This window comes from Oryza brachyantha, chromosome 6 (assembly GCF_000231095.2).
Source record: "Oryza brachyantha chromosome 6, ObraRS2, whole genome shotgun sequence".
NCBI classification, from domain to species: domain Eukaryota; kingdom Viridiplantae; phylum Streptophyta; class Magnoliopsida; order Poales; family Poaceae; genus Oryza; species Oryza brachyantha.
Genome location: NC_023168.2, coordinates 6781714 through 6796233, shown reverse-complemented (window position 1 = coordinate 6796233; position 14520 = coordinate 6781714). Strand labels below are relative to the sequence as shown.

Here is a 14520-nt window from a genome sequence, read left to right as displayed (position 1 = left end):
TCATCAATAAAGAGGACCCTAGTTTTAAATATTTGAACTAGCTACTGCTATAATATAATATAATTATTCTTTTCCAATATATATAGCGTTGTTCACATGCTGAATGTTGTGATGATTTATCCTTGACAAACCACGTTCATTGTGACGAGTACCACCAAAAGAATGTTCGATTGGTGCATAAAAGATATATTGTTTGTGGCAACAATTTAGACTAATATATACTTCTTACATCCGGAAATTTATTTTGTACTGATAAAAGACTCCCTCACAGTGATACACTATTTTCATCACCAATGCATCAGTTAATTTGTGAAAATGTGACGTCAGATATACATACTACCTTTGCCACATATACTGTAGTTAAGAATGACATATTGTTGCAAAAAAACAACATGCCATTTTTGCCATAATAAATATTATTTCTTGTGGTCTATTATTTTCACACTATAAAGTGAAAAATTTATCACAAACACATACGACATGTGAGTAAAAATTTCATCACTGAACGCTCACATACGTAAGAGTAAATTCGGTGTTGGTATTGTCATGCATGGGAAGCCGGTATTAGTGTTTTGATTCATTTTTTGGTGTTTTTTTTCATTGAATAAAGTTTTGGTTATACTTCGGTCATAGTTGTGCAAATTTAGAGTGGACATGCACGGATTCTCGGGTTCGAGTGTTGTGGTTATTTGGTTTTTGTTCATAGAACAATGTTTTGGTTATGCTTCGATCATAGTTGTGCACATTGAGAGTTGTTACTGACCGTGAGCGGATTTTCAGGTCGAGGGTTGTGATTAGTTGATTTTTTTTATTAAAAATGTCAAACGGTATATTCACAAATAAAAATATTTTATGAATAAAAATTTTATATATATAATCTTAGCGATGTAAAAGACAATACTGAAAAGTAAACTTCGGTAAAAAAACACAAAAAAAATTCCAAATTTCAGGTTAAAATTTTCAAATTTTGGCTTATAAAATTTTGGAGGAGCAGTTTTTTTTTTTGTGCTAAATGAATGGAAGAGGAAAACCCTGAAAAGCCGCAGCAGTTGAGCATCGCATAAACTCTGTATTATGACAGTTTTTCCTTCTCGGCAAATACTCTGTCAGTCTGTCTCTAGCAACCTCTGCATTTGCCGGGCGACCAACAGTTCGTCCTCCACCCACAATCAACTACTAACTCTGTATTTTATTTTAATAGATGGTAATATTAATTTTTCACACATATTTGATCATTTGGCTTATTAAAAAAATAATGTAATTAGTTTTTTTTAATTGAAGATATTATCAAATGTAATTTAATTATAACTTAACTAATTACATATTTGCACAATTTATTTAATAAGACGAATGATCAAATATGTGATAAATTTTTAACGATAACAAGAGGAAAAGTCACTAAAATAAAACTCCTAATAAGTGGCGACTCATATGTAGGGATGATAATTGACCCAAATTTTTCTATACAAGATTTATGGGTTATGGGACTAAAATAGGGTAATTAAAACTTTATAGGCTTTTATACTAAAAAAATATTTAAGGGTTTAGTAGGATTATAAAATAATCCAAAGGTTTTGGCTCATTATCACCCCTGTTTATACGTGTCCATTCGTATAAACCGGCCCCTATAATTATCCAGAGGAGGTAGTGCCCGATCAGGATCAGCACCATTCTAGCGAGGGGAAAACGTAGGCGTGGGCGACAGGTAGCATTGTCGGTGTTTGGAGAAGGGCAAGTTGAGGCAAAGCTGTCGGGAGAAGTGCAGAGTCGAGGTTATGGAAATGGATGGGCTGCCTAGGAAAGATTGTTTGAAAATATTTCTATTTTTTTCATGGGTTAACTTGATCTGTGCCATCGCAAATATGTATATTCAGACAAATGTCATTACAATTCGTCTATTTATAATCATGCCACTCAAATTTTACGAAATTAGAACCATGCCATCGCCATCATATTTTTCATCTTCTTCCCCGTCTGCACGTGGGACTCACCTGTCATATTTATCTTCTTCCTCTCACCCATGTCCTGCGCCTTCAGCATCGAGATGACCGGGAGAACGACGCCTCCACAGCCAAGACGAACAGTGAGGCGGTGAGGACGAAGGGCTCCAATTCATCCACATGCACAAACCATCCACGGTGAAGCAAAACCTCAATCCTCCCACTGAGCGGTCTGGCCGTCCTCCCGAACCGGCCCGCCCATCTCCACAACGCGGTCAGCCATGCCAAGACGCATGCGGCGGTCGGACCGAAGCAGCACGTCGACCCCGTGCCTTTCGCGTTCTCGCGCTCCACTGCTACCTCCGAAACCGTCACTCTCCCACACAGCTCGGTATGCAAGACCGGTGAGACAAGACGCAGGACAGCCAGCGAATGACATTGATCAAATTAACCTTTCATATGGCTCTCGTAGGCTGACCGGCCAAAATATAATGATTTTCACAAAAGGTCACCAAGGACAGCTAGCGAAGATAATGACTATGTTTTTATAGGTTGTTCTCTTTGGGTGACCATCGGTGAAGATAAGCTTTTAGAAACGATTTTTGGATTATACGACCCCTCATTATTATGAGAAATGGATATTTCTTATGACTTGGTCCCACAAAGCAGTGTGGGTATAAAGGATTTTGGTAACAACGGGAGTTGACTACTCGAATTATTCAGTGGTGTATACAAGATTTTTATTACGGGTGATCTAACTTATACTTTTTTATTATTACAAATATAACATAAGAAATATATATAATAAAAAGTAAAATTGATTGAAAGTGCATTTTGCACATGTTGGTTAACGATATATTCTTCTATTTTTTATTATATATATGTATATAGGCTTCGGCTGAAATTTTTTGGGTCTATAGCTCCATCCATGATCCCTGCGGTAAATGTGGGGCAGCAGCAATTTATCTGAGTAACCACGTTCCAAGGTCAAGTCTTATTGCCTTCTCGATCGATCAGCAGCAAAGTCTATTTGAAGTTGATGTCGCCAGGAGACCTAAACCAGAATAAAAAATGTGTTGATCTTTATTTCTTGGTCTATACGGACCAAAATCTTGTTAGCACACTTGAATAAGTTCACAGGTTTGTCTCCAGTGAACTGAACTTGATCGATGAACCACCCATTGCATATGCTCTCTCTTGTTCGTTTTGCACATTCCAACAGTTCTACAAAAGATAATACATATAACTTGCGGTGCATCATTCTGTATTCAAATATATAAAATGTAAATTTAATATAAAAATCATGCAACTTCTATTTGTCAATGTGTATAATAATGTAAGTTTAGTCATATCAAAGCCAATCATGTTCTCATCAAAGCATATATATATATATATATATATATATATATATATATATATATCGGGTATTTTTATAATCCTTGAGATTTTAATGGGAGTTATCAATTTTCCAAGTGCAAAATTTTGTATTTATATAGGTATTGTGTGCCTAATGGTAATAAAAAATTAGTGTAAAACTTATTAGTAAATTTCAGAACCCTAGTTTTTTGGGCATATGTAACGTAGAACCCTGTTACTGTAATTTGTTTAAAGAAAGCCCATATTTTAAGGAAAAATGTTTCAAGGAACCCCATGTTTAGGCAAAATACTTATTTCTATTATGACATATGTTATGTTTAATATATATTCACATATAACTAGGCCTAAAATGCACATCCTTCCCACCTAATTTATCTTCTTCCTTATTCTCGCAATGTAGGATTTTAAAAACTTATCACAATCCTCACTACTAATACTTATGATAGATTTACCAATTCATATAAAAAAATTATACTATTGATAGCTAATACATGTTGAAAATGTTGCTAATGTGCATATATACTTAAAAAATATCACATACTATTTTTTAAAACTATTTTGTACAAATATATTAGCCAAGTAGATAATATAAGCTTAAAGGTTGGGTTCCTTGAAATATTTAGTCCAAAAAAATGACATTTTTTTAACACAAATCAGTATACGTGGGCTTTTGTTTCACACATGTCTCAAAACGTAGGGTTTCATGAAGTTTACTCTGAAATTTAATACATAGTAGCCTTTCTCATGAACCGTAAAATTTATCTTTATATATACTGTCCACTTCTCTCCTTATAAATAGGAAGCAAAGATGAATATCATTTGCTCATTTGAGAAGGCCAGCAAAACTTGATCAAGGCCAGTTTGAAGAGGTGATACATATGCATATATATATATGTGTTTATCTTTGCCACGCCCTAGTTAATAACTAACATACCATGCAATAGTTCACATGATAATTAGTCACATAGAGGTATATATACATTGGGGCATGTATAATGTGTGCCATCTTTTTTTTTTTTGCTGAAGTAGCCCTGAGATGATGACATCTCACTTCGATGTTAATCTCTCTACTAGCACAAATAGTATGGCCAGGGTTAGGAGGCATCGGAGAACACATCACCGTGAGACACGAGAGACCTATTCTATATGGTGATTGTATCCATAGATGTTGTCGAAAAGGACTTTGCATCAGCTCGGGCTATGGGCTTATTGGAGGTGGTATGGTCAGGTTGGTATGGCTCCACTGCAGTGCAAATAATTGGTGCTGGGCAGACCACTACCCACCGCGATGGAGCAGCTGACGTCGAGGCAGCAGCATGACGTTTTCGCGTTTGTATACCACGCCTGCCTAAAACGTTCTAGACGCGTCTAGCATGGAAAACACTGTCGACTCCAGTAAGACTTAGCTTAGTGAGCTAGTTTAGACAACAATTTTGCAATTACTCACCCTCATAAAATGGCAAAAGGATAAATTTATCACGATAAACATAAAGATGTGACTCTTCTCAAGTAAAATGTCCCTCTAGATGTCATAGGATTTTAATTTTGGCAAGGCGGGAAAGTTTTGGCACGGAGAAGAAAACATATAATCTCCTCTTAGGCTGCGTTCGGCCACCCCTATAAGTTAACTTATCCACTCGTTTTTCATGGGCACGCTTCCCGAACTGCTAAACGGTGTATATTTTGCAAAAATTTTCTATAGTAAAATTGTTTTTAAAAAATCATATTAATCTATTTTATATTATTTTAATAATTAATCATGTACTAATCTATTGCTACGTTTTCCGCGCCAGAGTAAGTTAACTTACCAGCCTTGAAACAATCGCGGCCTTAATCTCGTGCCCAATCACCCGATGCATCCATCAATCTCTTGCTTCCTGCTTCTATTTCCCATGGAACCAAGAGAGGCAGATGCTGCTCCACACGCTGTGTCCTCAACCCTCTTGCTCTGTAGATGGGCTCCCACACCCGCAGCTCTGCTCTGCGTCTCTGGCTCGTGTGATGCCGCTGCATTGGTCATGGTGGGTTGGCCGGCCAGGCAGGCAGAGCACAAAGCTTTAGCCTCTGGCCTCCTCGCGGGTCTATTTCCCATTTTTACCCGCAGCCGCAAGCCCGCAACCAACCGACCATCCTCGAGAAATTACCAAGAGTAACAATATTTATATATAAAATTTTTAATATAAATTTTTTATCTAAAGATATTTTCTCAAAGATAATAAAATTTCCCAATTTATTATTGTTCATGGACATAGAAAATAGTGGGTGTGAAATACTGATGTACTTGTTTAGAATTAGGTACTACAAATATGCAATGTAAAGAGATAAATAATCATCCATTATCTTTAACACAGACAACCAATTTAAAGAAAATTACAATCATTTCCTTCTCCGACGTAAACGAATGAATACTTGCTGTTATTTGTGCTGAAGCAGCATAGCTATTCACAGGTGTCAATTAGTGTGGGTAGTGATACGAGTGTTTAGTGCACTGTCAAATAGTATTTTACTTATCTTTCCAGCCTGTCTTTCTAATATTACTTCTCCTTCCTGTTGTTTACCATTTACCGCTAGATATGCCATAAACAATTTTGGCTGCTTGTTAATCTGAGGTCTTTTTTTTGTTGGGTGGCCTATAAAACGTAGCAGTGAATCATCATATGATTATTAATTATTAGCTTAAAAAACGTGAAGAATGGATTCATATAATTTTTATAAGCAACTTTTATATAGATTTTTTTAAAAAAAACACATTCTTTAGCAACCTGAAGTAGCACACGGCCATATCGGACCATGAACTGATTAGTTGGAGAAGCAGTTGCTTTCTTTGTACAAAATGAATGGAAGAGGAAATAGCTGAAAAATATAAATGAACAAAGTTAGTGGTAAATCTTGGAATTGGTCTAAAGTCGGTGGTAGATAATGTATTTTTTCCTTTTTTGAAATGACCCTCCTAGGGTGACTAACTAAAATAAAATGACTTTTACAAAAAGTCACCGATGAAAGTTGGTTGTGAAAGTAACCATGTTTTCATAGGTTGTCCTCTTTGGGTGACCATTGATGAAGATAAGCTTTTGTAGATGGTTTTTGGGTTATATGACCCCCTCGATATTGTTATAGAAGTGGATATTTTTTTACAGCCTAACTATAAAATTAACCTAGGTGTCTATAAGTGTGTAGGAATGTCGGTCTCACCGTAAAGGATTTTGGTAACAACGGGTGTCAACTACTCAAGTCATTCAATGGTGTACGTAAGATTTTTATTACGAGTGGTTTAACTTCCATAACTCTTTAATTATTACAAATATATCATAAGAAATATATATAATAAAATATAAAGTTAATTAAAAGTGTATTTTTCTATTTTTTATTATATATATGTAGGGAACGTATCAGGTGAAAACTAGGGAGCCTGTGCAACCTTGGAAACTCTGTATCACATCCATAGGATGAGCATCCGATGGCTAGGGACAGAGGTGGGCTAATTTTGCAAAAAACAGCCCGCCAGCCCCTTTGTCTGTTTTGCAAAACACCCCCTGTGCCATCCGCCTCCCATCACTTTTGCGCCCAAGTACCCCGTGCCTGTATCATCTCACCACGACTCGCAATCCAGTCGTCGCCTCCCATCCGCCGCGCTGCCTCAGATCCAGCCACCGTCTCCAATCTAGCCGTGCCGCCTCATGAGCCTCACATTGGGCTTCGCCAGCCACGCGGTGGTGTTCGGAGGTGGTCTTGCTGGCGGTTGACAGGGAGATGTCCTCGGCGGTGGTGGAGCCACGGGCAGCAGCATGGAGCATCATTAGCAGCAGTGCTTCACCGGCAGCTGCGCATCGCCGGCAAAAAATGAGAAGGGGCTTCACTCCCAGCGATTACTAGGACTCATGAGCAGTGAGAGGCAACGTGATAGGTTCCTACAGGTCAGGCTCGATGTGCAGCAGGATGCTATTTTGTCACACATGTGCAGCAGGCACCCAAGGAAAGTCCTGAACAAAAGGCATCCTCGTCTGGGACTGTAATGCATGAACAAAAGGCTCTGCAATGGCAATTATGCCTCCTATGTAATGAACTTGTGTGTGGAGCAGTGTCTGAAATTCATTGAAAAATTGTACCTCAGTTGCTTATATCAGAAAGCTCATATCATTAAAAATTCATACTGATTTTTTACTGATTCAGCAATGGTGCCTCATATGTAATGAACTTGTGTGTGAGATTGAAACAGTGAAACATACCAGAATAGTCATATCATTGCAAATTCATGCTGAATTTTTACAAGGTGTTTACAATCACTAAAACACTGAAACATTCATGTTGATTTTTTCAAGCACTGAAACATTGAAAAATCCATGCTATATAACTCACTGACACCATGAAAATTAGCACTGGTATAAAAAAATGTTTACAATCAGCCAACAACATTGTTTGGGCAATTCCGTGCATCATGATCCACTACTTGCTTGCATTTTCCACACTTGCGTTTTTTTGTGCCGTCTTCTCCTTGCTCTTCTTAATTCTTTTGCATCGCCCTTTGGACTTGATATCATTTGGTGGATGTATCTTGACTTCATCTAGAATTTTGCTGCCAAGGAATGATTCAAACTCATCCTGTTTATTAACTGTAGCAGCAGGAATAATCTTTTGGAGAGGTTCTTCAAGGTTGGATAAACTAGAATATAAAAACTCTATCCCTTGTTCAGAGTTCTTGGCCATTTGGATAAGATCTTCAAACTTGTTGCGTGAATCTGAAATTTTTTTCCGCGTTTCTACCTCCATAGGATCTTTAGCCTTTTCATCCAGAAGGTTACCTTCGTCGTCAAAAAATAGTTCTCTGTGAAATTAAAGATCCGATCAACACTATTGCACATAGAAAACAAAATAGTCATACAAACTCACCTTTTACATATTTTCTCCCATCTCTTCATAATATAAATCGATGGTATCTCATTTTGCTTCTCGCCTCTAAGCACTTGAATGACATGACGGCACGGGATGCCATAGGACTCATATAATTTACACGAACACGTACCAAACATGTTTGACTTGTTCATCTGAACCACTCGTTCTTTTCCAGATAAGCTGCTGATGGTGACAGTTTTCATATCTTCAAACTCTGAAATTCCTTGAATAATGCAATGGTCTCTTGCAACTATGAGTTGTTCCTGAAACTTACTAAAAACTTCATGTGTATATATATCACTACATTGCTTCTCCATGGCCCATGGTGTCATCAATTTTGGATTGGTGTGAAGACTTGTATTGTCGGCTTTCAACTCCTCTTGGCGTTGGCACTCCAAAGCTATGTCAAACCTTAGCCAAAACTCAACAAATGTCAATTTTCGATGAATGAAATGGTTAAAAAAAGAATTTTCACTTTCCGATCGTGATGTAGTCCTAAGGATTCCCGCTAGAGGTATGTCCATAAAGTATGCCGGAATCCATGATTGCCGAATATCAAACTTTGTGGAAAACCATTCATTTCCAATGAGCCCATATTTTGCCATGATAAAATTCCATTGAGACTCAAAATCATCTGAATCCTCGGAGCCCCAAACACACTTGTGTAATCTATCCCAGAACTCACCATCCTGTCTTATGGAGGGCCCAACCTTCTCAGGTACCTTTTCCATGATATGCCACATGCAAAGTCTATGAATTGTATTTGGTAGAATCTGAGCAATAGCAGCCTTCATGCTTGCATCTTCATCTGTTATGATTAGACGAGGTACTACTCCCCCCGTAGCCTTAAGAAAGGTTTGAAACAACCATACAAATGACTCAATCTTTTCATCAGCCAAGAATGCTGCCCCAAGGAAAACACTTTGCAAGTGATGATTGACTCCAGTAAATGGCATAAACTTCATATTATATTGGTTAGTGGTATATGTTGAATCTACCGAAATCACATCACCAAAAACACTACAGTTTTTCCTGCATATGGCATCTGCCCAAAAGACACGAACAAGTCGTCCTTGTTTATCCACCATAAACTCATAAAAGAAGGCAGGATTTACTTCCTTCTTTCGCTCAAGTTGTCCTACAAACATTTGTGCATCAGCATCCTTTATTTTGCCCCTCAGGTCACGGTAATAGTTCTGCAAATCCCTCAGTGTGCACCCAACATTATGAAATCCACCGTCACTGACTTGGAGAAGTCGAAATGCCTGGGACGTGCCAATGCTAGCCTTATGACAACTGAACAAAGTACTCTTTGCCCTCTCACTAACAGCACGGTTGGATCTTAGCAAGTGCCTCTTATCTGGCGACACAAAACCATGGCTGTGCTCCTCAACAATTGAAGATATTCGATACTTCTTGTCACTGCCAAGCCTGACAACAATATGTGCTTCACAGCCACATCTGGTTTCCATCACATTTGGTGTCTTTCTTTTTGTTTTTCCAGATTCATCAGTAACATCTTTCATGCTCTCCTTTCTGTACCCTTCCCTTGAACAGTAATACCGCTTGAATAATATTTCCTCATTTTGCTTCTTGTGCTGACCAACACGAACAGAGAAACCAGCTTCATGTGCATACGATTTGTAAAATTTCTCCACATCTGTAAGTGTATCAAATATCATTCCAACCATAGGCTTCAAATGTTCTTTGCAACTTTCTGCTATACTCGGAGAAGATGTTGGCTGTGGTGTACTTGGTTGTTCAAGGTGGGCTACAACTCCGGCGTCGATGGCATCAACGGTGATGACGGCATGATCCATGGCGGCGGCCTCACCGTAGGCAGAATCAACGGCGACTACAGGTTTACCGTCCACGGCAATGATCAGATTAATTTCTATCGAAGTCAAGATGCAAGTCTTACAAGAGAAAATTACGACGACATGAAAGTCTTACCGGAGTTGATCAAATCATCCATGTCACCCTTGTGGGGCAGTACGTCCTTTCCTTGTGTAGGAGTCCATGGCGTCGCGGAAGAGGACTCCATGCCGGCTCGCTGGCGTGCGGACTTGAGGGCCAGGTCGGCGGCGCCTCGTGTACGACGACAGCATCCACTCACGGACGGCGGCGGCAACGACTCGCGAACGGGACGAGAGAAACGAAGAGGCGTGACTTTGGGACTGCACGGGAGAAACAAACCGGCAGCGTGCATGCTAGGGATTAGGGGGAGGGGTGATTTGCAAAAAAGCAAGATTAGTATGGCTAATAGCAGGCTGTTTTTTGCAAAATTAGCCCACCTCTGTCCCTAGCCATCGGATGCTCATCCTATGGATTTGATACAGAGTTTCCATGGTTGCACAGGCTCCCTAGTTTCCACCTGATACGTTCCCATGTATGTATATAGGATTCACCTCAAATTTTTTGGGTGGTCGTGGGACCATCGGAACCACCCCTGCGTATCAAATATATATGTTATGCTATATTTAAGGCTCACTTGTCTCGTGTGAAGGGCGACAATATATACGTTGCAGCTCACTACAAGAGAGTACAGAGTCAGGGAGGTGCTACGGCACAATCAAGCAATGAAGCAAATAATTTATGATCAATTTTTATCAGAAAAAAAAAAAAGAAACTAGAAAGTTCTTCAGAAGAGGTCTGATTGTGCAATGGAAGCAGTCTCCTAACCATTACACGGAATAACAATATAGGACTACGGCCAAGGCACATTAGTTAACTTATATATGGCACGGAAAACGTAGTAATAGATTAGTACATGATTAATTAATTATAAATTATTAAAAAATATAAAATAAAATAATATGATTTTTTAAAACAACTTTTCTATAAAAATTTTTTGCAAAAAAATATACCGTTTAGCAGTTCAGGAAGCATGCGCGCGGCAAACGAGACGGATAAGTTAACTTATGGAGGGGAAGAACGCGGCCTACGAGGACTCCGGAAATCGTACTACATAACTAATGTTCATATCTGGTCAGGAGGGGCCATATCATATTAGCACTCGTTGCTGCTGGCATGGTGGAGTGGTCACATAATCTGATTCATTTTTCCATTTCTTCCCACTTCAGCCCTCAATATGCTCCCTCCTTGGTGTGAACTTTTATCATTTTACATAACAATGTGACATTTTAAACAAGTTGTGTGGAATACATGTACTAGGCGTATCCGTAGACTGTATGTATACATATAGTCGTAGGGGTACTGAATAGGAAGGAGATTATATTTGTATGGTATCAATCAGAGTTTGGTTACGGCAGGATTGCATGCTGCCTACACCGGATCTGAGTTGTAACCGAATTAGGATAGATCTTAGTCTCATCAGATTAGAACTCTATTTGTAAGCCCTATCCCCCACTATATAAGGGGGATAGGGGCACCCCTCATGAGGGGGGCCAGACAGACGGCATAGTCAGATTGGCTATCTTCTAGTTGATCTGCCCACAATCCAATACAATCACCTAGTAGGAGTAGGGTATTATCTCGCTAATCGAGAGCCTGAACCTGAGTAACCCTATATCTTTATCCTAACCATTGATCTTTACGCCTCGCTAGCCACCCCATATATATTGCTGACATCCAAATCGTCGACAGTTGGCGCGCTAGGTAGGGGGAGCTACTCCGAGGTCTTCGACAAGATCAATGGACCCAAACTCGAAGATCATGAAGACAAAGTTTGTCCTGGGGCAAACCTTCAAAGTTCGGCGGCATCAAATTCCTCGCTGATCAGGGTGGTGCGCTCTCCTACACATGTTCAGATTCATCTGGACCTGAGAAGGAGGTGTGCCGCCTTGAACCAAACAACTCGGCGTTGTTTCAAGATGAGATCCAATCTAGATCTCACCACACCGAGCTGCAGTCTCCTGAGTCGGCACCTCCACCGCTCGGGATCGAGGTCAATGCAAAGTCGACTACTCAAGTCGCTGCATTAGACACATACAGCAGCTCGGGAAGCTTTGTCCCCCAGAGTGGTCTTCACCATCACTCAAGCAACAACGAACGAGGTCGAGGAGAAGCAGCAGGAAGACGAATGAGGTCGAGGGGAGCAAGTAGCCAAGTTGGCCAAAGAACAGCGGTAGGAAGACGAACACCATCAACTTAAAGACGAAGCAAGACGCCAACGTGAGAATCAATCTCACAAACAACTAAGGAGCCAACCACGCAAAGTGCAGCGCGATCTACTCCACACTCGGGTTGAGGGGCATGCGGTCTATAAGACCCCTCAGCAAAACCTCCAAGCGGTGGCGGATCTACTCAGCGATGTCATTCAGCAGCTACCTCAGCAAGATCTACCGATGGTTGAAACCATCAACAAGATCAAGGCAATGGTGACAACAGTTACAATCCAACACTCGTTGCAACGCAACTCGGGAACACCACCAGTACGGTCGGAGGCTCAGTCGACTAGGTCACCCCGATCTAGATCGAACGTTTCCAAACAACCATCCGGATCTCGGCCATCGACTAATAACAGATCATGCCGGGCATCTACCGACCCCGAGCAGAGGAAAGATACAGCCAGTAAGCAATGTCGCCTCAATGACGAAATCCGCCAGGAAGGTCGTCCAAGACCTTGAGGCCGAGAAGAAGTGTATCCACCAGGAAGATAGCTTTAACCTCCGCCGAAAGATCGAACGCCAACGTCAAGCCTGCCAGGAAGGTCGTCGTCGAGACCGCGAACATCGGAGCCATAACTGGGGGTCTAGGCATCGGTCATCCGAGAGCTCAGACACCGACATGGTCGACGGTGTAGCGGCCTTCACCAAAAACTTGAGCCAGCTTACTTGGCCGATTGGTATCAACAAGTATGACGGCTCCACCGACCCCAGGGCTTGGCTAACGGTGTACACCAAGGCTATCCGAGCAGCCGGCGGCGACACTAAAGCAATGGCCAACTATCTACCAGTCGCTCTGGATAACTCGGCTAGATATTGGTTGTTGGGGCTCCCCAAACAGTCTATTGACTCCTGGGCAGAACTCCGCAATCAGTTCATAGCCAACTTTCAGGGTACTTACGATAGGCCACGACCCAAATACGACCTATACCAGGTCCAACAGAAGAAGAACGAATCTCTACAGGCCTACATCAAACGGTTCTCTGAGGTTTGCAATTCCATCCCCGACATCAAGGATGGCGTGGTCATCGCCGCCTTTCGCAAAGGCATGAAAGACGAGTCATTTATCGCGAAATTCACTCGCAAAGAGCCAACTACGGTCAAGGATCTCTTTAACATGGCTAACTCCTATGCCACATCGGCAGATGCAGGCTCTGCATCTCGTTCCAACCGGCACGACGACTCAGATGACATGAACTATGGTAATTAAATCTACTGCTCATTAGCTCTTCATCTGTTTATTGAATCGATGTCTGGATGCGGTTATACGACTTCGTGGCTACACCCTACTTACTGTACCGAACCGGGTAAACGACACTACGCTCCGCGCTGGCTAAGTCCGCCCGGAGGGCTGTCAGGATGGGCACACGCCATGAAGCCAACTCATCTCATGACTAAGAGACATACAATAGTAAAAGACTACTAGCAAACAGATTAACGCCAAACATAATTGAAGTCCGCCGAGTGGTCAAGGTGAAACGAGTGGTCATCAATGACCCTAGTTTCCAACAGAAGGTCGTAGGCTCTTCATCAACTTCGTCACCGCCGAGATCATCGTCGCCGAATAGAGATCTCTTCGCCAAGTCGGCCACACCCGACTTCATCCTCGCCGAGTAGTGATCCCATCACCACCGAATGCATGAGCCGCCACCATGTTGGATGCATCAACTTCGTCGCCGCTAAGTGGTAATCTATTTACCACATTGGCCACATCTTCTTTCGATATCAGGATCGTCGCCACCAAATTGTGATCGCATCCGTATGTCGGCCGGCATCATCGCCATCAACGAGAGAACTTATGGAATATCAAACAGCTAAGTCCCTTTCATACTTAGTACATTTTCTGTAAAAGTTTCCTTTCTCCATCCTTCGACTGCCCACGCCGAGTGGTTTTCACCCTCAGCAAGCCAGTCGGGGGGCTACACTGTATTATATCATACGGTTCTTTTGAAAGTCTGAAATTTAAAAGCTCTTTTTCTCGAACATGAGATCAATACCTGAATAAAGCTAAACAAACTTTACGGCTACGCCCTACTTACCGTACCAAACCGAGTAATACGCTACGCTCCGCGCTGGCTAAATCTACTCAGGGGCTGTCGGGATGGGTACACAGCACAAGTTTACACAGCTCATTTTGGATTGCGAAAGCTAAATCAGAATAAAGACTAAAAGCAATAGCAAAACAA

General features: G+C 41.0%; 1 protein-coding gene across 1 annotated transcript; it reads right to left on the bottom strand.

Moving 5' to 3' along the window:
• Positions 1–7760: 7760 nt before the first annotated feature.
• LOC102706717 (protein FAR1-RELATED SEQUENCE 5-like) lies at positions 7761–10251 on the bottom strand. Its single transcript, XM_040524917.1, has 3 exons — positions 10161–10251; positions 8757–10062; positions 7761–8139 (listed from the first exon to the last, which is right to left on the bottom strand). Exons 1-3 carry the CDS (start codon positions 10249–10251, stop codon positions 7761–7763), a joined length of 1776 nt encoding a protein of 591 aa, XP_040380851.1.
• Between the last annotated feature and the right edge of the window lie 4269 nt (positions 10252–14520).